General features: G+C 36.5%; 1 protein-coding gene across 20 annotated transcripts in view; it reads left to right on the top strand.

Moving 5' to 3' along the window:
• Positions 1-24,433, top strand: part of szt2 (SZT2 subunit of KICSTOR complex) — a 130,430-nt gene that overhangs the window by 45,551 nt on the left and 60,446 nt on the right. For 16 of the 20 annotated variants that reach the window (XM_084128812.1, XM_084128810.1, XM_084128808.1 and 13 more), the window contains 17 exons: positions 79-217; positions 306-422; positions 513-582; positions 1,769-1,954; positions 2,071-2,337; positions 4,300-4,561; positions 5,916-5,990; positions 6,075-6,213; positions 10,105-10,213; positions 10,370-10,490; positions 12,359-12,511; positions 12,618-12,720; positions 15,234-15,345; positions 15,621-15,708; positions 17,312-17,430; positions 18,307-18,471; positions 20,485-20,569. In XM_084128812.1, the coding sequence (XP_083984938.1) occupies positions 79-217; positions 306-422; positions 513-582; positions 1,769-1,954; positions 2,071-2,337; positions 4,300-4,561; positions 5,916-5,990; positions 6,075-6,213; positions 10,105-10,213; positions 10,370-10,490; positions 12,359-12,511; positions 12,618-12,720; positions 15,234-15,345; positions 15,621-15,708; positions 17,312-17,430; positions 18,307-18,471; positions 20,485-20,569 (2,310 nt within the window). The remainder of the gene's footprint in view (positions 1-78; positions 218-305; positions 423-512; positions 583-1,768; positions 1,955-2,070; positions 2,338-4,299; positions 4,562-5,915; positions 5,991-6,074; positions 6,214-10,104; positions 10,214-10,369; positions 10,491-12,358; positions 12,512-12,617; positions 12,721-15,233; positions 15,346-15,620; positions 15,709-17,311; positions 17,431-18,306; positions 18,472-20,484; positions 20,570-24,433) is intronic. The other 4 variants (XM_084128804.1, XM_084128805.1, XM_084128801.1 and 1 more) reach the window with 1 other exon arrangement.

Raw genomic sequence — 24,433 nt, 5'->3', positions numbered from 1 at the left:
TTTTATCCCTCTGATTAGTGTTAATCTGGGTCATGTGTTTTTAATAATATTAGTGAATATACATCCATGTTTTTGCAGGTGAAGTCATAACCTGTCTTGAAAACGCTGAGGATCTTCAGTCGGTGGATCTGAACGAGTTGTCAGTCACTCTTGATATCTTTGTGCTCACGTTACCTCTGGAGATCGAGGTCATGGCCCCTGACTTCCGCCACAACCGGTCAGTGATTGTGAACTGTCCTGGATTTATGAAAGACGAACAGCATGGGTTCATCTAGAGCGATCATGATGGTTCTCTGTGTGTGCAGGTACACGTCTGAGAGCAGTGTGTCTCTGAACCGCTCCCCCGGACAGCCCTCATCATATCGCTCTGACGAGGAGCTCATGGGGAACCTGGACGGCCTGCGTGGGGTTGGTGTGGAAAGGTCAGCGTTTAGAGGTCAACTGACATCATCTGTTGCCAATCGTCTTGAGCATTAACTCTTTATTTTGTCTCATTTTGTCATCTTCTGCAGTATGTCTGGAGATCCCCTGTGCAAACTTCCTATTCCACACAAAATGGCTGTTTTAGCCACCATGGATGAGGTGAGAATGCAAAGAATGAATATATATGAATATATATATATATATATATATGAAGAGTTCAGATGCAAAAGCCTCTAAGTGCCATCTGAAATTTTCCTCTAGAATGATCATTTTTATCAAGCTCGTATATTTAAGTTCAGTAATTTCACTTAAATGACAATTAATGGGTAATTTGCATTGCCATTTAAGTGAAATTATTGAACTTAAATATACGAGCTTGATAAAAATGATCATTCTAGAGGAAAATTTCAGACGGCACTTAGAGGCTTTTGCATCTGAACTCTATATATTATATACTATATATATATATATACTAATATATATATATATATATATATATATATATATATATATATATATATATATATATATATATCTATATATATATATATCTATATATATATATATATCTATATATATATATATATCTATATATATATATATATCTATATCTATATCTATCTATCTATCTATCTATTTATTTATTTGTTTTTTTTTGAGTTGCCATCGCCAAGTTGCTATATCTTTATTTCATATATTTCATATTTCATATTCATATATCAGTGGCGGGAACAAGCTTGCATATTTGTTTACATTTTAATTTCAGTTTTAGTTTGAGATATCGGAAATTGCTTGGATATTGTATATTGTTGTATATACAGCTGTATATTGTATATACATATATAAAGCTTGTTTCCGCCATGGATTACATTTTTTTAAATTTAGTTTACATCTTGCAATTCTGACTTTTTTGCATGATAAAGTCACAATTGAGATGCTAAAAAGTCAGAATTGTGAGATATAAACCTGCAATTCTGAGAAAAAAAAGTCAGTCTTTTTTTCCTTAGAATTGAACTTTAAAAATGAGAGTGTTTATATCTCGCAATTCTGACTTTATAACTCATAATTGCCAGTTTATATATCGCAATTCTGTGTCAGAAAGTCAAAATTGCATGATGTAATCTCACGATTGTGAGAGAAAAAAAGTCAGAATTGTCTTTGTTTTAGTCCAGGGGTGCCCAATCCTGCTTCAGGATCACTTGAAAATTAAAGGCAGGTGTGTTTGATTAGGGTTGGAGATGAACTGTGCAGGACAGTCGATCGGCAGGAGCAGGATTGGGCACCCCTGTTTTAGTCAATGAGTTTAATTTAGTTTGGTTTACGGTAATAACCCTGTCTCTTTCAGATCCGTTGGCTCTTGGAGGATGAGATCGTCTCTGCTCTACGCCACTCTTCTGTCATCAGTTCCTCCACCCTGCAGAAAGTTTCCGAGCACGTGTGTCGTTCCAGCGGCCGCCCGCAGTGCCACTGTGAGGTCGTTCCATTGCAGTTCGTATTCGGTCCCGAGCAGTCGCTGGAAAAGTTTCAAGAGGTTTGAACTAATGCGATGACCTCTATTATTGGTGATAAGACTTCCCGGGAAAGGTCAAGAACGAGATTATGTTCTGCACTGCTGTTTAATATCATGTCTCTGCTTGCTCGCTGCAGGAGTTCAAGAGGTTATCGTTTCCTGGTTACCTGCTAAATGCAGAGCAATACAACTTCCACTACGTCTCACTGAGTCGGCAGCGGTCTCACCGGCTCCAGGCTGCAAGACAGCTGTCTAACACCACTGCTCAGTACTCAACGGGCACAGAAACAACATCCAAGCAAGCCAGCCTGTGTCCTGAGGTGGAGGATGGTGCCAAAGCATCAGCAAACGTCTCTACATCGGACAAAGAAGGAGAGCAAAAGAAAAAGGAGCTGGACGCTGAGGTGATTATTAAAAACCTTTCAACCATGCATGAAGAAATGTATTCCTTTTGTTCAATGACAAAGCTATCATTTTAAGAGAAACTCATGCAAATAAGAAAATGTTTAAATAATGGGGGTAAATGTCACCAAAATGAATAAAAATGCACCTAAAATCACAGATACTGGGCAAAAAAAAAAAAAAAAAAGCCCTGTATATTGATGTATGATGTTGATTTTATACAAAAGTTCGATGAACAAGAAGTTAATTTGAAGTAACTTACATTTTAGACACACTATTGTCAATATTGTGTTTTTGCTCTATTTTGCGAATGAAAATAATTCCAAACTAGTGTTGTAACGATACTGAAATTTCCAATTTTGATACGATACCTTGAAAAATATCGATATTCGATACCACGGGGAAAACTGCCATACAGATTTGTTATTATTTATTAACTTTTTGATAATTTGAGTAATTGTGTTGCAATAGCTTGCACATGGCATAGGGAGGCTTTAATTGAATCGTTGAACTACATTTACAAACTGCTTAAATGAACTACATTTAAGTAAACAGTAATACAATAAGAACAAATTTTAAACGATGGCACAGATATCATAAATGCAATAGGGACAAAAAGGGACAAATTAAATAAACATGGCTTTAAGTTTTTCAGGTGGGTTGAACTAGCCTGGCAAGCCAGACCTACATCAAGATGTTAGGTCTGGAAACTCACCATAGACGCAGTTTAATCCGAGGGGCGGGATAAACGACTGTCTTTCAAATTCCCTCTGCACGCAATAGGACAGCGCTTAAACCAACCAGAGCGTTTTCCCAACAGCGGAGCTTAGTTGATAGATTCAACTTTTGCCATATCTGGCCGGCAAAACGACGAACACATCTTCCTTTTTTTAAGAATGACTTAAGTGCCGTTCTTTGCTCTTTTCTCAAAGAAAAACTTAACTCCAAGTCCTCCAGAGTCGCGGCCAAAGCCGATTCGAAAGACCGTTGTTCTCCATCAGCAGCCGTCATTCTCTGTTTTCAAGTGGCAGCCGTCGCAACTCTGTCGTCATATGTTAAGCCCGCCCCCGCCTACTCTATACACGACGTGATTGGCCTGACCCAATTTAGGTTTTTGCAGCTAGAAGGTCTATTGAGAGTTGCTAGACCCACCTGGCTGCGAAATACATTTTGCTGCCGCTAGGGTGCGTCTAGATTTCTAGGCTAGGGTTGAACAGTATTCAGGTATGAAATACTACAGAAATGAAAGTAATCAAATTGCAGTGTAAAATAACATGAATGTACAATTTCATTGTAGAAATGAAATACAGATTAATGCTTACAATTAAAGTTACAAAAGTTATTCAGTCAAGAGCAGCGAGTGTCTCTGAGGTTTATTAGGCTGCTGTCACTTTAAGAGTTTATGCACGGATCCAATGTACCGTTACACAACATGCGTTCTCTCAACTAGTCACGTTCGTTCGTACTGCATTTACCGAAATACTCGGCAAGTTGGGCAATACAAGCACTATTCAACCAGAGCGAATAAGACGAGTGCGACAGAAGGCGGGTGCGTGTCAATTTGCTACCGAAAAGAAGAGAGAGCAAGAACGTTCAGCTGGTATTGGTGTATCAATACCGAGTAAACGTGGAACGGTTTCAGATATTTCAGTATCGAAACATCGAAATATCAATATTTTTGGCAACACTATTCTAAACAAAATCACAGCATAACCATTGCAAATAATTTAATTATGTGAAAAGAAAAAGTGTGCATTGATGCAAGAGACATGAAACTAGCATCAAATCAGTTGCCTGAGATAAAGGTTAGCTAAACAGTTTAGCATCATTATACTGAAATATATGATGACAGAAGGCAGTGATTGACCGTTCACATTCAAGTATCCCAAAGAGCCATGTTATATTATAAATATAATATTGTCTCCTCTCATCATCTGGATAATGATTGATGTGTTTTCCCGCAGCAGGTCGAGTGTGGAGTCACGGCGCAGCATCAGGCGAGGGATGACGGGGACATTCGGCCTTCAGCTGTTGACTCAGCCAGCGAGTCTCTCTCCGAGACCTCTGACCCCGGGCAGGTCAAACAGGCCGATGCAGAGGAGACTCGCCCTCAGACTGCTCACCTGCAGACCGGCAGCAGCACCGAACGCTCCTCTGATCACATGTCCCCTCCCAAAACACCCTCCGCGGCCAGCCTGGCCGAGTCCGTGCAGTCCGCCACACACAGTGAGTGTCACTGGACATGCCTAAGAACGAACCTCAGAAATTATTTCTGAGATCATGGGGCCTTATTTATAAAGACGTGCATAGAATGATCCTAAATCAGTGTCTCTGCAGGTCCTTAAAGTCCCCCTCTGGTGAAAATCAAGCTTTTAATGTTGTTTATGTTTCTATGTGGTGTTTTTAATATGCTTTAAGACAAACCATGTGTAAATTCATAAGTCAACACCATTGCTGAGTTAAAACTGCATTAGACCAAAGACAGTCTCAAAAACACGCTTTGAAATCGCTGGTGTTTCTGACGTCACAAACTACCTTGTAACCAATCAGATCAACGTGTGATCGTCAACGAGTGGATCTCTGAGCTGAGTGAGTGAGTGGAGGCGGGGCTCATTTGCATATTTATAGAACTGCGTATACTAAATGAGGCAAGGGTGTCGAGTTACATTCAAGCTATTTAGAGACAAGGAAAAAACGTTTAAATGTCATTTTGGTGATCAAAGATGAGTTTTAAGGGATAATATTATTGACTACAGGGGGACTTTAAGTCTTAAATATCTTAAATGTTATTGGAAAAGTCTTAATTATCATTTCAAGAGGTCTTATATTTGATGACAGAAAAACAAGAATCATGATATGGCTAGTGTGATGATTAAACTTTAGAAGGCTCTGATTTAAATGTGAGAGCTGTGGATGTTTCTAAGCAAAAATGCAGTGCTGTTGCTAAAGGCTCGCAGTTTCATTTATGTTGAGGGATTGCTTATTCATCTACTATGGTGTTTATATCATACCTGCAAACTCTTTGTATTTCTAAAAAGCCCAGCTGCATTGTATATAGGGTTTACCAGGGTAATCCTTATATTTCAGCTTTTTCACAAGCGCCACATGCTGCATTTTCTTTCATCGAGTGGATAAATGAATATATTCTGCCGAAACAGCAATTTTCCATTTCGGGCAAAAAAGTTTTTGAAATTCATTGACCGAAACGGTGACGTTTAATTACTGCTTCTCCGATGATGCATTATCATATCGGCAAACTCTTCGCATTTCTGGAAAAAATAAAAAAAATAAAAAATTATATATATATATATATATATATATGTATGTATGGTATGTATGTAATGTATGTATGTTTAACAGGTTTAACTGCTATATTTCCATAAGATCCACCTGCTATCAGAGAGTGAAATGGCATTTTCATTCAAGCTAATGTGCATTCTTAAAATCTAAACAATTAGGAGAATAGAAGATAAGAATGGTATTAATTTTATTCGCGCAGGTCTTATAAATGAGGCCCCTGGTTGTTTAGTTAGATTCTAAAAGTAAAGTTAATAAATGCTTTGATTGCTGTTGCTTCCAGGCAGTGGGAAACTGCGGCCCAGTCGAGTTCAGAGCGTCGTCTCCAGTCAGGGAAGCCTGGACTCAGACATGCTAGGTGAGACTTCACACAATAGACAACATGGTCACACTCACACTCATCATTCCTCATGGTCCTTCTCCTCTCTGCTGTGTGTTTCAGGTTATGATGGCGGCAGCAGTGATTCTGAGTGTGAAGGACCCACGATGAATGAGCAGGAGAGACAGACGCCGCTCATGCCTGATTTCTGGCTCATCATCAGAATTCATCAGGACAGAGTGGAGGTTTTCTCCCACGCCAGGTACTGCTCGGCACGCAGCTTACAAAATTCACATTCAGAAAGCACCAAATGCAAGCAAAGATCAGCAAGTAAAAGAATCGGCTGGTAGATTTTGTTCAAATCACAATTTAAGAAAGATGGTTTGAAACTTGATTTTTATATGAATCAACATGATGTGGTTTTCTAAGCAAGCATCACTATTATTATTATTATTGCTCATACTTGGTGTTTTCCACTTATTAAACATCAGCACAGTCTCATAGTTTGTTGCATGAACATGAATGATTGTGGCTTGTTGAGGAGTATGCAGTTTCTTTTCTACAAAAAAAAGATTAATATAAATGATAATGGATTGGTTATTTAATAATTATTCATTAATTAAAAATATATTTTAACTTATTAATAAATAATTTTTATATATATATATATATATATATATATATATATATATATATATATATATATATATATATATATTAGGGCTGGGAATTGATTAAAAAAATTAACTAATTAATTGCACAATTTGCTGTAATTAATTGCAATTAATTGCATTTCCCCCAAGCTTGTAATCATCAATATTTACAATATTAACAGAAAATAGCCCTATATTGAAATAATATTAAACATCAATATATTATTATTTTTCAATGATCAATCAACAATCAATTTAACAGATTTTTTTAAATTATTTTTTTTACTAATTATCAAAATAAAATATAGTCTTGCAAAGCTATTATTACCAGAGCATGTGATCAGAGCAGGTCATTTTACCATTTTTGCCCAGCATGACTATTCCAGCTCAGTAGGGCTATTGCAAACAGAAGTCTACTACTGATAAATTTCACGTTATTTGAGCGGACTTTGCTTTTCCAGTGCGTGATCGGTACAAGATTGGAGCGTTTGGGCCGTTAACGACAGAGCAGAACGCGCAGCGCAAACACGGAGCGGAACATTGAGCAGAGAGCACACACACACACACACACACACACACACACACACACACACACACACACACACACACACACACACATACACACATGGAGCGGAAAAGACCCGCTCATGAAAGGTGCGCGAGAATGAAACCTGATTGACGAACACGGATGGGCGGGACGGCATATTTTCAGCCTTTTCTATAGAGCTGGTAAGTCCCGCCCATCCGTTAAAAAAAAGTGGACCTCTAGGTTGAAAAATCGTCAATGCAAGTGAATGTGAGAAAATAATTATTTTCTGGTCCCGTTTGAATTGTGCCATGAATGTGAACATATGTTGTCTGTGAATTTTTAATATAATTTTTCATGTTACGAGTTTGACAGTATATTGTATGATTCTTTGGCTAGCAGTTGTGGAAAAGACATAACGAGAAAGACTACATGTCGCCTATGTGACGTCACCCCATTACACATTTTCCCTCCACTTGTCAAATCACGGTGCTAATGCTGCGATAATCTATGGAGACAGATCGAGATGCCTGTGTGTTTTGTACCCAAATGTCACCATTCAAACCAAATGGGCTGTTCTTTCTTCAGATTCCCGTCTGATGTAAAAACTAGTTGTAGTCCACAAAGTGCTCTCACACAAAGTCTAACCGTATCAAACTTCTACCCGCTAAATTGTAGCATTCTTCACACGAAAAATTATATTAAAAATTCACAGACAACATATGTTCACATTCATGGCAAAATTCAAACGGGACCAGAAAATAATTATTTTCTCACATTCACTTGCATTGACGATTTTTCAATCTAGAGGTCCAGTGGGGTTAGCGGAAGGGGCGGGACTTACCAGCTCTATAGCAGCCACAACAGGAAATCATTAAAACGAGGCAAAAAAAAAAGTGCTGCGTTAATTGCGTTATTTTTTTTTTTTAAACGCGTTAAACATCTCAAATTAATCGCAAAGATTAACGCGTTAATTCCCCCAGCCCAGTGGTGTAGTCTACGTGATACGCAGGTATACGCCGTATACCCACTAGAAAAGGCCAAGGATTTGCGTATACCCACTTAAAAAAAGCGTGAGGATACGTATCAACTTCGTTTTGTGTCAGAACTTTCACACTTTCATTCATAAATTCATCCCGTCTGTGTTTGCGAATCGCGGAATCCAGTCACAAATGGAACGTGCTATATAAAGCAGAACGTCACGGAATTTGGCTATTTTTGAATGAATAAATCAAAAGTAGCTGCTGTACAATGAATAAAATCTCGATATGGACTAGTGTCTATGCATATTAAAGCTAAAAGAGACTGCAATTGTTCTACGCGTCTCTGGGAATGAGCGCTCAGTGTGTGCTCCACTACACACACACACACACACACACGGAAGCACGCGTGACTCACGCTCGTGGTGTTTTCAGCGTTTCACTGTATTGAGATGATGTAAGCTACACATGTGCATTTCATCGCAGAGCTGCTATCACTTGATGATAATTTCACCATTTCATTTGATAAAACTATCGCCATTCATTCGTTTCATATACACATAGAAACTGAAATGTCTTTACGACAACCTGTCAAAATAAGTTCTGTATAACTTGTAGAAATTATAACAGAAATATATTACTATTGCACAGAGTATACTTCAGGCCTAATAATAATAATAATAATAGTTTATTAAAACACACAGAAACTCAAATGTCTACAACCCACCAAAATAAAAGACCATTTTCAAAAACACCATTTCTAAAAGTAAATTTGTATTTGTGCCTATAATGTTTTGAAAAAAAAATTGTTGAAAATTATCAACTGATAAAACCTGTGCTTCAGGGACCGTATTCATATAACATCTAAGGCTAAAGGTAGCTCTTAACTGACTGAGTTAGATGGTGATTAACACTAAACAGTAGAAAATCAGTCCAGTCTCCCTAGCTGTAAATGTCATTGGCTGTTAAAGTCTTGTGTTGCTTATAATAAATTGACATGTTGATATCATAATGCTCTCAATTACATGTCGATGCATACTGTATGCATTAGTGAGTGTGGTGGTGCTTATGGGGTGACGCTCTGGGATGGGTGAGTATGCGGCGGCGGCGGGGGTGGGGGGGTGGGGGGGGTTATATTAGAGTATACTCACTACAAAAAACTAGACTACACCACTGCCCCAGCCCCATATATATATATATGGTAACACTTTACAATAAGGTTCATTAGTTAACTACATTAGTTAACATTAACTAATAATGAACTGCACTTATACAGCATTTGTTCATCTTTGTTAATGTTAATTTCAACATTTACTAATACTTTATTAAAATCTTGTTAACATTAGTTAATGCACTGTGAACTAACATGAACAAACAATGAACAGCTTTATTTTTATTAACTAACATTAACAAAGATTAACAAAAACAGTAATAAATGTATTGCTCATTGTTAGTTCATGTTAGTTAATGCATTAACTAATGTTTAATAAAGGAACCTTATTGTAAAGTGTTACCAGATAGATAGATAGATAGATAGATAGATAGATAGATAGATAGATAGATAGATAGATAGATAGATAGATAGATAGATAGATAATTTTTTTTATAAATGGTATGTAAATAATACTCTTTCATTTAAAATGTTTTATGTTGACTTCAATGCTGTTATGCAAGCTTTAGTAATAAAAAAAAGTATCAAAGAATATCAAAGCAATTATTTTCTGTAATTTATGGAAAGGTTTTCAGTACCAATTTGTGTAAATTGCCAAAAAAAACAAGTTTTTGTTGTCCTTGTAAGTTTTCAGCTTATAATGAGTGTTCAGTTGTGTTGTAAATATGTGAAGCATACAAATAAGCAGAATATCTGTTTGTAGTGCTTAAAATGCAAACTTAAGTTTTCCCCAGACGGGCAAACAAAACTGAGTTTTGCATTTTTCCTGCTGAGACACTTTGTACTGTTTGAATCTTGTGAATCTTGAACGTTGTGTTGGCAGGAGTTTTAACAGAGCGAAAGAGGAGGAAGAGGAAGAGATTCCAGAATACCTGCGTCTTCATCAGCTGGTGGTGAGGAGGATTGGAGAAATGTGCCGAATAGTCAACCAGGTAAAGAATAGCCTAGCCTTTTCACTGTCAGCATGGTCCACTTTGATGCTTATTCTAGCCAATAACTGCTCACTTATCTCTGGTTCATCACACCAGATCCTCTATCACTGTTTTCCACTCTGTTGCTCTTTAACCTTTCATTGACTCTCTCCACAGCGCCTCCTACTACAAGACCTGCATGATAGTCACGTGTGCCATTCTCTCCTGGTTGCTGAGAGTGAAGAGGACATCTGGAAGAACGAGTCGCTCTACCGGCCCAGGATGACCAACTCTGATGGTACAAAACCCAGCCGGATGACAGACACACACTATTTCTACAAGCCATGGTCATATACATACCAGAGCAGGAGTCCACAGCCTCTTTGACGTGGTCAAACAATTCATTTTAATCACTTGCGCATGTTTAATCTATGAGAAAATTATAATTCCAAATTTCTTGATCTATAAAAACCTTAATTATGAGGCTAAATGTTGCTCACACCCCAAACCAGGGACGGCGCTAGGGCTGGGCTAAGGGGGCTTAAGCCCCGAATGTTTTTAGTGAAGCCCCAAATATTTTGTTACCTTGTCTTTCTCATAGAGCAAAGCAATTCATCAGAAAAACAAATGTGAATAAGATAACAGCAGCCGCGATTACCTTATCATGAAAAGTGCATATTACAGATTTATGTATATTTTTCCCTTTGCATTAAAGGTACTTACGACGTGCTTTTGCAGCGTTGAGCATTGTAGCCAATCACAGACATGTCTGTTGAATGCATCGGCCAATCAGAGGCGTTTAAATCTGTCGCTGTGCTGAAGATGTTTTGCGCGAGCTCACCGAGTTCTACTCTTTCGCAAACCTGTCATTATTATTGGCAATAAACTTAAGATGCAAATAAGAGATTCACTGCAATATATTTGATATTCTTGATGCTGCTTTGATGCGCTCCATTACACACCGCTCTGTTTGTTGTTAGGATGACTAAAAGTTCAGCGGTCTAGCTCATCAATGTCAAAATGATTAAAGAAGTGAACGAATGCCTGGTAAAATGCAAGTAGATAAACATTTAATATTTGACTGTTTTACAATAGAAATGTTCAACTACCGACAGTATCCGGTGACGCAAATTACTCAACTTTTTTTATTTATTTATTGAATTTTGCCTTTTTGAATTGAAAACATGCTATAATTTCCTTGATTCGTTTAGAGAGAATGCATGCATAATTAAAAAATAAAATATTATTTGCAAATAGTTAAAATTAGATCACTAATACAATAAGCCTTTCTTTTTTTTTATTCCCTTAAATCGCTTTTATAATTAATTAATTCCTTTAAATAAAAATACCCAATTTTAGTTTGGGCTAAAGCCCCGAATATCCGCTGACCTTAGAACTGGCCCTGCCCCAAACCCTGCTCCGGATCCATATATATGCCTTGATTTCTTCATTTTGAAACATCAAGCTTTTATTTTGGCTGAAAACAGCAGAGAGCCCTTAAAGTCTTTTCTTTTGTTGACAACAGCCGGTTTATGAGCGCTTGTTATTACAGGTTTGGGAAGATGGTTGGCACAGGTTGCATTCCCAAATGCACATTAGAACCGACCCAAACTCTGAAACGTAATTTATTTAATTAAATAGCAGCCACAAAGCAATAATCGCACAAAGCCAGTTAAATTTAATTTAATCGTTCAGCCCCATACCATGCGTATGGCTTTGTTTAAATTAAATCTGTCGATATTGTTGCTCTCTTGATATGCAGAAGAAAGTTAATAGCGCCGGATGATGCCGCTGTGAAATGGAGCACGATTTACACGAATACAAACAAACACAGACTTAAAAAAAAGGTCAATTCAAGGGTAGTGATAATGAGACAGCGGTGCGAGTCTGAGCACTCGCCTCATTGACTACAATTTTATAACGGCTGTTTAGCATGAATTACTGTACTAATGTCCTAATATGGCCTGTTGTTCTGCCTCAGACTGTGTAAATGAATTGGATCCGGTCGACCACAGAGATGAACGCTCAAATGCTTCATTTGTATTGTACAACTTGAGGTGCTCTGCGGGCCTGCTGAGTTCAGATAATCCTGCTAATCTCTCTTTTGTTATGAAATTGTTAAGATGAAAGTCTCATCCCCATAATTGCACCCTTTTTCCGGCCCAGACTACAACGCCGATGAGAGCTATCAGCCGCGGGACTACCTCGCCGCCACTATGCAGTTCATACATGGTTACTTCGCCTGTGACGTGGTCTGGAGCACCGTTATTTATATTCACCCACGGCTCAAAATGGGGCCCAACATGGGCGTGTCCCGGGGTGAGTGACACCTCAGTGGACCAATCAGCTGGACACATTTTTACCATGTAAAAACTGGTGTGCTTGTACCCTAAGATGATATCCTTCTTCTCTCTGATTCTCTCAGCTATGCAGGCTCTGCGCTCCGTTCTAAACGCCTTTTGTGTGGTCAACCGCAAAAACATGTTTGTCTATCAGGAGCGCACCACCAAATCTGTGTTCTACCTCCGGTGAGTCTGAAGCTCACAATGTCTCCATATTAGTGACTGACCAGTTTGAGTTTTTCAGTGGATGATGTTGATATCTGGAGAACATAGTAAACCGCTCTGGGTGAAAACGTCATCCGAATGCGTGTATGTGAATGTTTTTGAAAGAAGTTTCTTATGCTCACCAAATCTGCATTTATTTCATCAAAAATACAGCAAATGTTTTGCGTTTTTTCCATTTTAATTTATTTTAAAATGTAATTTATTCCTGTGATCAAAGCTGATTTTTCAGCATCATAACTCTAACTAAACAGTTCATATTTTTGTGGAAACTGTGATATTTTTTTTCAGGATTCTTTGGTGTTGAAAGTACAAGAATAGCAAAAGAACAGCATTTATTTGAAACGGAAATCTTTTGTTACGTTATAAATGTCTTTACTGTCACTTTTGCTCAATTTAATGCATCCTTGCTGAATTCATTTATTTAAAAAAACAAAACAAATATATAATAAGTTACTAACCCTAAACTTTTGACCAGTAGTGTATCGGTTTCTATAGTTTGTTTTCTGATTCTTTTATTTGTAGATGCATCACCCTAATTGTTTTGTGCCAGATAAATCCAGCTCTGATTACCAAATAAATCTCATTAAAAAAGATATTGTTCCCTTAAATAGCCTGAATGCAATTAGATACATTTAGTTAGTGAACTGTAGTGTTTGTATTTGCTTGTAGTTTGTGAAGCTGACATTTCCAACTAACTTCCCTAAATGTCGATGGCTGATTCACATTATTTATTTAAGGCGAGACACTACAGGTGAATAGGGTAAAAAATTTAAATAGATATCACCATGAAACTTCCTCAGTTGATTACTTACACAAGTATATAAAAAAATGTATTACAAGTTTTAGAAATTTGTATGTTTAATTATGCAAATTAGGAATTATCTCGAAAGCACGATTTTGCATATATTTTCGGTAGATAGATCTGAACATATGATAAAGCCAGGTGCAAAATTCTTTTTTCATTTTGTTTACACACGATGAAAAAAAAAATTCAGAGGGATTTCAGGATATATGCTTTCATTACCTAGGAAATCAAAATACACTGTCCATACATAGCCTTAAAAAATCAATTTTCGCCTTTTTTTTAATTAAAATGTCACATAAATCAGGCCAGGAATGATTTATTAACAAATCCCTCTGAACATATCTTCAGAATACTGCTAAGTGTATAACTGGAAAGTTTGGTGTACATAGGCTGAGATGTTTGTACTGGAGAATGACAAAAAACTAATTTTGAGAAAACGGCATTTAAAGATTTAAATAGCTCTAAATGAGATTTCGTCGTTAGCTTTAAATCCCCCTTTGGACATTCACGACTGGTTACTGAAAGGAAATGCCCATATTTGGGTTACATAGCGTTGTGCAGGAGACTGCACGGTACCTATACCGTTGTGCGGTATACAATGATACCGGTCATGACAGACTCGGCATGTCGCGTTGGAATGCTAACTTCTTGGTAAATTCGGGAGAAACTTACTGCCACAAGTAAACAAAATGCAATAAAATAAACATTTTAATGTATATTTTCAACGTTTTCTTTATAGCAGCTTGAAAGAACACATATTGGAGTAAACTAGCCCAAAATCTCAAAACTGACCACTGCATGAAAAATCTATGTTTTTGCCTGCCGTGTCTCGCCTTAAAAAATAATTAAAAGCTGAAAATGTCCTGATATACTGTATCTGTCTGCCACTGTAAAATATCTCTACAACTGCTCCAGATGTGGCTTATCTCTTCCAGTCTCACTATAATCTACTGTAAGATTACAACTGTTTACAGCTGGTATTAAGATGTGTTTTGGTTGATCGGATCACAAGTGGATGACGCTAAACACAGGTGTAAACTGGGTCTAAAACAAGTTGAGCTTGTCCACTTTCAGACACTTCCTGAGGGAGTTGAAAACACATTCGACCGGATTGCTTTCGTAGTGTAAACGCTCATGTGGTCTAATGTGTTCATACAGCCACAAAAGACCGTCTACTCTCCGTCTACTGAACTAATGTGTGAACATTATGGGAAGAGCTCTAGCCAGACGGGATTTAAACTAAAGTTTAAAGTTTGTTTTGAAGAGGGAAAATGTACCAAGCACAATGTTTTCTTATGTTCCTGACTTCTAACAGAAGTCTTCTGTCAGAGCACAAACGGAAGCTGATGCTCTCTGTGTGTTTTTCCGTCGACTCCGGGCGTTTATATGTAAATTGTGCAACCTTATTTGGCCATTAAATCGAAAAATCTGAAAAAAAAACCCATATATTAACCCACCCAGAGACCCTCCCCTCGAAGAAATCAGGACAGAAGTGGTTGAAAGTGGACAATAGAGACGGATTAAAACACCAGGTGTAAACGGGAATGTGTCTCTCTCGTCTACTTGTGATCCGATCGACCAAAACGGGGCCTAAATGATCGCTAGAATCTTTTTTTAAAATTCTTTTCATGATCTTGACCTTCTCATCCCACCTGTCTTGTCTCCACAGACTCTCAGAGACGTCTCAGGCAGGGAAGTACAGTGATTTGGATGGAAACATGCACACACGCTCTGTCGGTCTGGCCCGCAGCCAGGAGCCGCTGGGCTCCGAGGACCTCACGGTAACATTCACATACTGTCACTTCTCATTACGCTTTAGGAAACCAGAGCCCTCAGGAGCCATTAGGGCTCCGATCCCCTTCCGGAGTGAGTGATTTACCTGCTACTTGCAAAGCACTGACCTGTCCTTGTGTTTACGCCATTTATGAGGCTCATTCTGATGAGATGAGCGATAGAAGATCTGAGTAATTATGTGTTTATTACCTGGAAAACAGAGCGTTCTCTCATGTGCCTGATGTGATGTAGGTATGTTATAACATGTATCTTGTGTTCATAGGGATCACGCTCGTCTCTGGAAGGCTCAAGGCCGGTTGGACTGGTGGACAAACACATTTTGCTGCTGGTGCATGGCGTGGGGACTGCAGGTGAGAGATAAATGTGTGAAAACAGTGACATGAAACACAAGATGCAATGAAGTGTGTTGTTCCTCTTAGGGATATTACACGACTACAGGCAACACGCCTTCTCAAACCAAACTAAATATTCTTGCATTCATATACAAACTAGAAAGAACAACTCAGTAGAATAGAAAAGTGCAGCGATTCCTGAGATGAGTTTTTATCAGTTGAAATGGTTTAATAAGAAAGAGTCATGTATGACAACAAACTGCCTTTATCTTAATTTTGAGGAGCAAATATTTATTAGTTCTTTATGACTATTTTGCACACATTTTAGAATAATGGAAAAATTATTAAAACATAATAATGAAGTATAAGAATTATGCAGTGACTGAAACATGTTACAAAAAGTATTAATTTATAATTTTTTTTAAACATTTCATGTTTATATTACATTTATATTGGCAAAATTTTAATTAAAAAACAACAAAAATGGTGAAACCCTAATTTAAGAGAATTTTTATATGCGTGTATGTATTAAACACATTACCACTCAAAAGTATGTGGTCTGTAGGTCTACTTTTATTCAGCAAGGATGCATTAAATTGATCAAAAGTTTCTACTTCAAATAAATGCTGTTCTGTTAAACTTTCTATTCATAAAAGAATCCTGAATTTATTTATTTTTATCACGGTTTCCACAAAAATATGAAGCAGCTCAACTGTTTTAAACATTGATAATAATCAGAAATCGTTAGCCTCATAGCATAATTGCCTAAGTCTTTTTTTTTTTTAAATATGACTTAGGCAATTATGCTATGAGGCTAACGAAATGTTCAGCAAATCATCAGAATGATTTCTGAAGGATCATGTGACTCTGAAGACTGGAGTAATGATGCTGAAAATTCAGCTTTGATCACAGGAATAAATTACATTTGAACAAATATAGAAAATAGTTTTTTTTTTATATAGTAATAATATTTTACAATATTACTTTTTTAAATGTATTTTTGATCAAATAAATGCAGCCTTGGTGAGCAAATGAGACCTCTTTCTTAAACATTAAATAATCTTAAAGACCTCAAACCTATATATATATATATATATATATATATATATATATATATATATAATAAAAAATATCAAATATAAATTCAGTCAAGTGTGCCCAAACTTTTATCTGGAGGAAGTTGAGCATACAGCAAAGATTTAGATAAGTAAAAAAAAACCTTTTAAGTACAGAGAAACAGCATTGATTTTCAGCAAAGTCAAGCTCTCATTACTCTCCAACACATGCAGTGGCGTCAGCATCTGACAGGAGGCGCTGTTGGCCTTCGCACCCGTCCTGCTGTTATTACGCCCATGAGTCATTTCATTCCTGTAAATGTTTTACTTCACTCCCAAAGTGTAATCATACAAATCATTTCCAGTCTATCAGATTAATTTTAAATGCGTATTTGTAATTTATTGGGACTTTTCTTGCTTTAGTGCGCAGCTCTGAGGGATATCGGCACCTGCTAGCGAGGCTTATAAATCGAAAGTCAATATGAAATGGCTTCCAATCTGTGAACAATTTTACTTGCATAATAGGAGATTTATTATAGTGAGATGTTATGTTTTGTGATGTACAGGTCCAGAGATCACTGATGAATTGGTGAAGGTATTGAGGAAGCGTCTGGACGAGGCCACGCTGGACATTATTACAGTCATGCTGGTCAGGAACTGTAAACTGACGCCTGCAGATGTGGAGGTGATCTCTCTTTCTCCGTCTCTCTTTTCAACCCTCTTTCTTCTGTGTCTGACTTGTTCTTAACCACAGGCTGGTGCAGAACAGATTAAAGTCCCCCTGTGGTGAAAATCAAGCTTTTAATGTTGTCTTTTTAATATGCTTTAAGACAAGCCATGTGCAAATTCATAAGTCGACTCCATTGCTGAGTTAAAACTGCAGTGAACCAAAGACAGTCTCAAAAACACGGTTTGAAATCGCTGGTGTTTCTGACGTCACAAACTACCTTGTAACCAATCAGATCAACGTGTGATCGTCAACGAGTGGATCTCTGAGCTGAGTGAGTGAGTGGAGGCGGGGCTCATCTGCATATTCATAGAACCGCATATACTAAATGAGGCGAGGGTGTCGAGTTACATTCAAGCTATTTTGAGGCATGAAGAAATTTTTTTCAAGGAAAAAAACTTTGAAATGTCATTTTGTTGATCAAAGATGAGTTTTAAGGGATGGAATTATTGACTTTAAGCAAATTATATTTACCTTCTCTATGCAGAGACAGACATTTGTGAAAAAATGGCATAAAAGTATCATAAAATAAAACTCAAGCACTGTATTTAGAGTCTTCTGAAGCCTTTTTGCTCTCTTCTGATTTTTTAATTACTTTTTGCTTTGAATCAAAGCTTGTAATGTATTGATTGATCTCAGAGCGAGTTTTTTATTGAAGATTTTTTGAAGTATCACGGAAAAGCTGCTGAAGGTGCGGTCTCTGTTTCTCTCATACATCAGAGGGGCAGTTTCCGTCTGTGGATGCTCAGCTGGCACGTCGTCTGAGATTTAATGGCTGGATAATAGACTGTGGATGTGATCATTTCTTCAGTTCCACTCTTTCTTCTGTCTCAGTTCATTCAGCCTCCCGGCTCTCCGGCGACGGAAGTGATGGAGTTCTGTCTGCCTCAGTACTGTGTGCCGTGGATCCAGGCCGTGGCTCACTACCTCCGCCAGAACCTCCTCATCTTCCTCCACATCCCCAAATACACCGACAGCAACATCGAGCACCACTTCAAGGTACACTCAATCTGATCCCGCCGAGACACTGACAGACGGACACATTCACAGTGCTTTGATTCATAGAGATGGTCACGTGTCAGAGAAGCACTGCTGTAGATTTAGGGTTAGAAATGACATTATAAATCTGTAAAATGTTCCCTGATTTAAACAACAGTAGAGTTTATACACTGCAGAATCATACCAAAACATTTAAATATGATTTAAATATATATTTATTTATTTTAAGCCTTTGTGAACAAATGTTACACAGGGGTACAATGACTTGTGAATCATAAAATGTAAAAAATAAAATATTAAAGAATAATCACAGGTTTTATTTTGAATTATTATAATTATAATTATAATTATTATTAATAAAAACTGAAATTATGTATTTATTATTTTTATTTCATTTATATTTTTGAACTGAATATTTTGCAAAATACTTTCTTTAAATAGAGGCTTATTTCTTTTGCAAAATATTCAATATATATATATATATATATATATATATATATATATATATATATATATATATATTTATTACACACTTTTCTTTTTCTAAAGAAATAATTCTTTGCTTTCACAAATCATTTTAAATTAGCTTTTGAAATCCATTGCCCAGAAATATGGGTATTTACATAAATCTTAAAGAAAGTTTTTATTATTATTATCATTTATTAATACACAAGTTTATTATTTTTCTCAACTGAATATTTTGCAAATGAAATATGCCTTTTTCAAAAGAAAAGTAACTGTCTTCAATTTTTCACTTCCACAAATCATTTTAAAATGGTCTAATGAAATCCATTGGTCAGAAATACTGCTGATTACGTAAATGTATATATAAGTGTAACAAAGTGGTTTGCAATAAGCGGTTTATACTTTCATGTGTGTGTGAAGCGAACCACCACAGATAACGTGTGAGCGCAGCGGAGCTCTGCAAATGTGTTCAGACATTTCTGCTCTGTGAGTGAGTGTGGTTCGGTTTAACAGGTCACCGAGAGTTCATTCAGAGAGCTCCCATAATACACTTCTCCACCGGGGGGCAGGACATAAAAACACACTTTTTTAGAAGCTAATATGTGATTAGAATTTAAAGTGCACAATAATCATGGTGCTTTTCTCACGTAATGGCGAACAGGTGATTATAATTACAACTTGTCTGCATTTAGTACCTTTTTAAACCTGCCATAGAAACAGAGTTTGTAAAAAAGGCTAACATTATGTATTAATTACAAATATCAGTACCTAATCATATCTATAATAATGAAAGATCTATAATTATGGCCAGTGCCGATATGATTAACAATAATATTGTGCAACTTCAAATGAGAATCATTATGAAGATATAAAAATAAATAAATAAATAAAATATGCATACATCATTATTTGGTTGCACTTTGCTTTAAGATTTTATTTGTTAAAATTTGTTATTAACAATGAAAAATACTTCTAAATCATTTATTAATCTTAATGCTAATTTCAGCATTTACTATTACTATTGAAATCAAAAAGTGTGATTACAAATATCAGTACCTAATCAAACCTTTAATAATGAAAAAACAATAATTAGGCCAGTACCGATATGATTAACAATAATATTGTGCAACTTCAAATTGGTATCATTATGAAGATATACAAATAAATAAATAAAATATGCATACATGCATTTTTTTGGGTTGCACTTTACAATAAGATTCCATTTATTAACATTAGTTAATTTATTAGTTACCATGAATTAACAATACAAAATACTTCTAAAGCATTTATTAATCTTAATGCTAATTTAAACATTTACATTATTGAAATCGAAAAGTATATCTGTTAATATTAATCAATGGACGTGAGCTAACGTTACCAAAGATGAATAAATACTGTAACAAATGAATTGCTCATTGTTAGTAAATGTCAGGCAATGCATTAATTAACGTTAACTAATGGAACATCATTGTAAAGTGTAACCATTATTTTTAGATTATCAGTCTCCATAAATCTGCTTTCCTTGTTTCTCTCTGTTTTCTCTCTCAGCATTACTTCCATTTGAGCAGCGAGCTGCCGGATCATGACATCTACCTGTACAATAAACCTGGAGGCCAAGGAACCGGAGGCAAAGGTAAAGACACTTCTATTCCCCCGACCCAGCTAGCAAACACCATCCGCGTCTCGTTTTTCTGTGCTTTGATTTATATCTCGCTGTGACTCCTTTAGCACCTCCTAAATCTTATTCCTGAGGTCCTGAATAACACACACTTTGCCTGTTTATCTTGCCAAAATTTCATGAGTTTTATTTCTTCCATCAGTGTTTGCTGGCACAGTTTCTCTCCATCTCGCTAGATTTGCTGACTGGTCAGTGTTGTTTCGTTTCAGCCTTATTAAAAAGCGAGCACATTTCTGTGTTTACACCTGTGCGGTGTGACTGAGCTCCTCCAGCCACACACACATCGCTTTTACCGTCTTATTCATGGTTTTAATTCATCGCTCAAACGAATTCAGTGTTCCTGGATCTAAGTGTTCACTAATAGGTCTTAGTATAGGTACTAATAGGTATTAAGCAGTGGTTGAAGTTAGTACATAATATTAAGGACACAAATGTTCATGAAAATGTTTTTTTTTATTTTTTTTTTATGAATCAAATTCGTTGTACGTTTATATACAGTACTGGTAAAAGTTTGGAAACATTAATATTTTTAATGTTTTTGAAAGACGTCTCTTATGCTCAGCAAGACTGTATTTATTTGATCAAAAATACAGTAATATTGTGAAATTGTTTTCTATTTTAATATACTTTAAAATGTAACTTATTCCTGTGATCAAAGCTGAATTTTCAGCATCATTACTTCAGTCTTCAGTGTCACATGATCCTTCAGAAATCATTCTGATATGCTGATTTATTATCAATTTTGGAGACAGTTTTGCTGCTTAATATTGTTTTTTATAACCTGTGATACCTTTTTCAGGAATCTTTGATGAATCATTTTTTTATTTTAAAAACAGCATTTATTTAAAATAGAAATCTTGTGTAACAATATACACTTCCGTTCAAAAGTTTGGGGTCAGTAATTCTTTATTTTTTGAAAGAAATTAATACACATCATTCAGCAAGGATGTGTTAAATTGATAAAAAGTGATAGTTAAGATTTATATTGTTAGAAAAGATTTCTATTTTGACTAAATGCTGCTTTTTTAATCTTTTTATTCATCAATGAATCCTGAAAAAAGAAATTAACCATTATTTAATACTGTATTACATTTTATACTGTAATAATATTTCACAATGTTTTGGTCTGTTTTTGATCAAATAAACGTAGTCTTGATGAGCATGTGTTTTCTGGCATACTTTTACTATTCTTTATCAGCATCTAAATTTAGACAGGCAAAATTCACAATTATAGCTTATTTATGACTAATAACATTGGGCCTCATTCACCAACCGTTCTTACGAAGAAATGTGTTCTTAAACCCCATTTACACACTTTTCACGAAGATTCTGACATTCACTAATGTTTTCTTATCTTGGATTTGTTCTTAGCTAAGAACTAAATCTACGCACACTCGAGAGCACTCTTACGCACATTTGAGTGATGACAGTTTGCTCCAAATAATTGGTTACTGCATTTTATTTAATTCTACAGTCGTTTACAGTGATAGTATTTTACTGTAATGTATTTCTGATCATTTGTTGAAAAAAAATAAATAATAATCATAGTATGCAAAGAAACACTAACACTGCAATTTACATCAGCAATTAAGCTGATTAAATCAAATATTATGCCTCGTTTGGCATTTATCTGTTGCAGTAGAATTTCTATTTCAGAATTGCTGAAGTTCTTTTTTGGTTTGGTGATCGGTGGACCACCACCATGTTTTGGACATTCTCCATCTTTTCTTGCACACGGCGCTGAAGTGTCATGTCCTTATAGGGGAATTTGCGGGGCGTTTTCTTATGCTAATTAGCAACAACTGGCACACGCTTTCAAATACGAAGACGTGGGATTCATCAATCCTAAGAACACAGGTGCAAACAATTCTGTAGTTTAAGAACATGTCATGAATCCGACGTAGACTTTTCTTAGGAAGTTTATTAAGTACAAAGTTAAGACAATTCTTAGGAAGATATTGGTGAATGAGGCCCATTGGCCTCCCGCCATGATTCTTTAAAGGGTAACTCTCGGCAAAATGCAATCTAGGGTCTTTTTGTTAATCTACCCGAGGCAAACTTTCATATAAAAGCATAATTAGAATGGAAACACCACTTTTAAGTTTGACCGTATTTTATCAATTGACCGGTCAAATTGCCTTGTGCCTTGTGCTTGGGGCACTTCTATGATAGCATCAAAAATCTCTAGTTTTAAAACACTAAGAAGGCTCGACACAACATGAAACTGTGCTCTCAGTATCACCAGAGGCTCTACACATGAACTCCAGCATTGAGAACAGTGTTTGTGTTCACAGAGTTTACTAAAAAGAAAGGTTTTGAACAACTCACTGTAACTGTGTCCGCCGGCATTTTGTCAGTCAAAAATAGTCGATCTCCGAATGCGAATGAACTGACTCTGAATTTTAGTATCGCTTCTTATATGAGGATCCTTTTTCAGATACAAGGTCAATATTGATTTTCACTAACGACAAAACCACAAATTATCCGTGAATTTATATGGAACTAAGCTTTAGGAGCTTTCCATCTTTACTCTCCTCCCTGTTACGTTGCATTCAGAGATCGACTACTTTTGACTGTCAAAATGCCGGCGGACACAGAGACAGTGAGTTGTTCAAAATCTTTCTTTTTAGTAAACTCTGTGAACACAAACACTGTTCTCAATGCTGGAGTTCATGTGTAGAGCCCCTGGTGACACTTCCAGCACAGTTTCATGTTGTGTCGAGCCTTCTTAGTGTTTTAAAACTAGAGATTTTGATGCTAGCATAATCGTGCCACAAGCACTCCCATTCACAAGGCAATTTGACCTAAAACGAAAATACGGTCAAACTTAAAAGTGGTGTTTCCATTCTAATTATGCTTTTACACGAAGGTTTGCCTCGGGTAGATTAACAAAAAGAGCCTAGGTTGCATTTTGGCGACAGTTATCCTTTAACTGACAGCAAAATAGGTGTTTAACTTCTTTAAGTGGAAAATTAAGGTACAGTTTAAAAAATTTGGCCTTTAGAGATAACATTTCATTTTAAATCTGATCTGAAATCTGCATCCGACCCCTTTAGGTCCCCAAAGCGGGGTGTTTTTAACAGTCCTTTGGTGGAAAGTGGAAAGTTTGTGAGTGCTTTAACAGCAGCGGAGGGAAGGCTCCAGGTCCGTCTCATTAACGTGAAGGGTCTTTAACAAGCCTCTTAGGGTCCTAATATGACTTGATCCCAAACTGCAGAGAGGTAATTGTCAGGAGGAGACAGCAGAAGTGGGAGCAGCTTCGAACTGGAGCCACAGGGTTCCTCTCCTCTTCTTTCCCCAACACTAATGAACTGACAGTCCAAATACCTGGAAGAGCTGCTCCTGAAGATCTCCTAATGCACCCGCTATTAAAAGAGCCATTACTGGATGCTCTTCCACCATTACAGCTCCTGCACTTAATCAGAATGTAAATAAAGGGCTTTGTGGCTCCTGGAATTGTCTGCTCGTGGGGTTATTGATGCAGGATGACAGTAATATCAGTTCCTAAGAGGTCGGAGCAGCTCCTCCAGGGTTTTTCAAGGCAGGACTTCACTGAGATGTTCACTATTATCAGCCTGACCAGTGCAGTGTGGATACGAAATGGGTTTGAATTTCCCACAAGCCATTACATGTCCTGGGATGACTCGAAACATGTCCTACGCAAGTACATTAATCAGTGTTATTTTAGCATTATTTATATATTTGATGTTTTTATTTTTATATTTTATTGTGTGTGTGTGTGTGTGTGTATGTATGTATGTATGTGTTTAGAAAATTACTAAAATATAATAATAATAATAATAATAATAATAATAATAA

The sequence above is a fragment of the Abramis brama genome (genome assembly GCF_963993115.1).
Source record: "Abramis brama genome assembly, chromosome: 11".
Classification (NCBI taxonomy): Eukaryota; Metazoa; Chordata; class Actinopteri; order Cypriniformes; family Leuciscidae; genus Abramis; species Abramis brama.
Note: the sequence above shows the minus strand (reverse complement) of the source record. Positions and strands in the feature narration are given on the sequence as shown.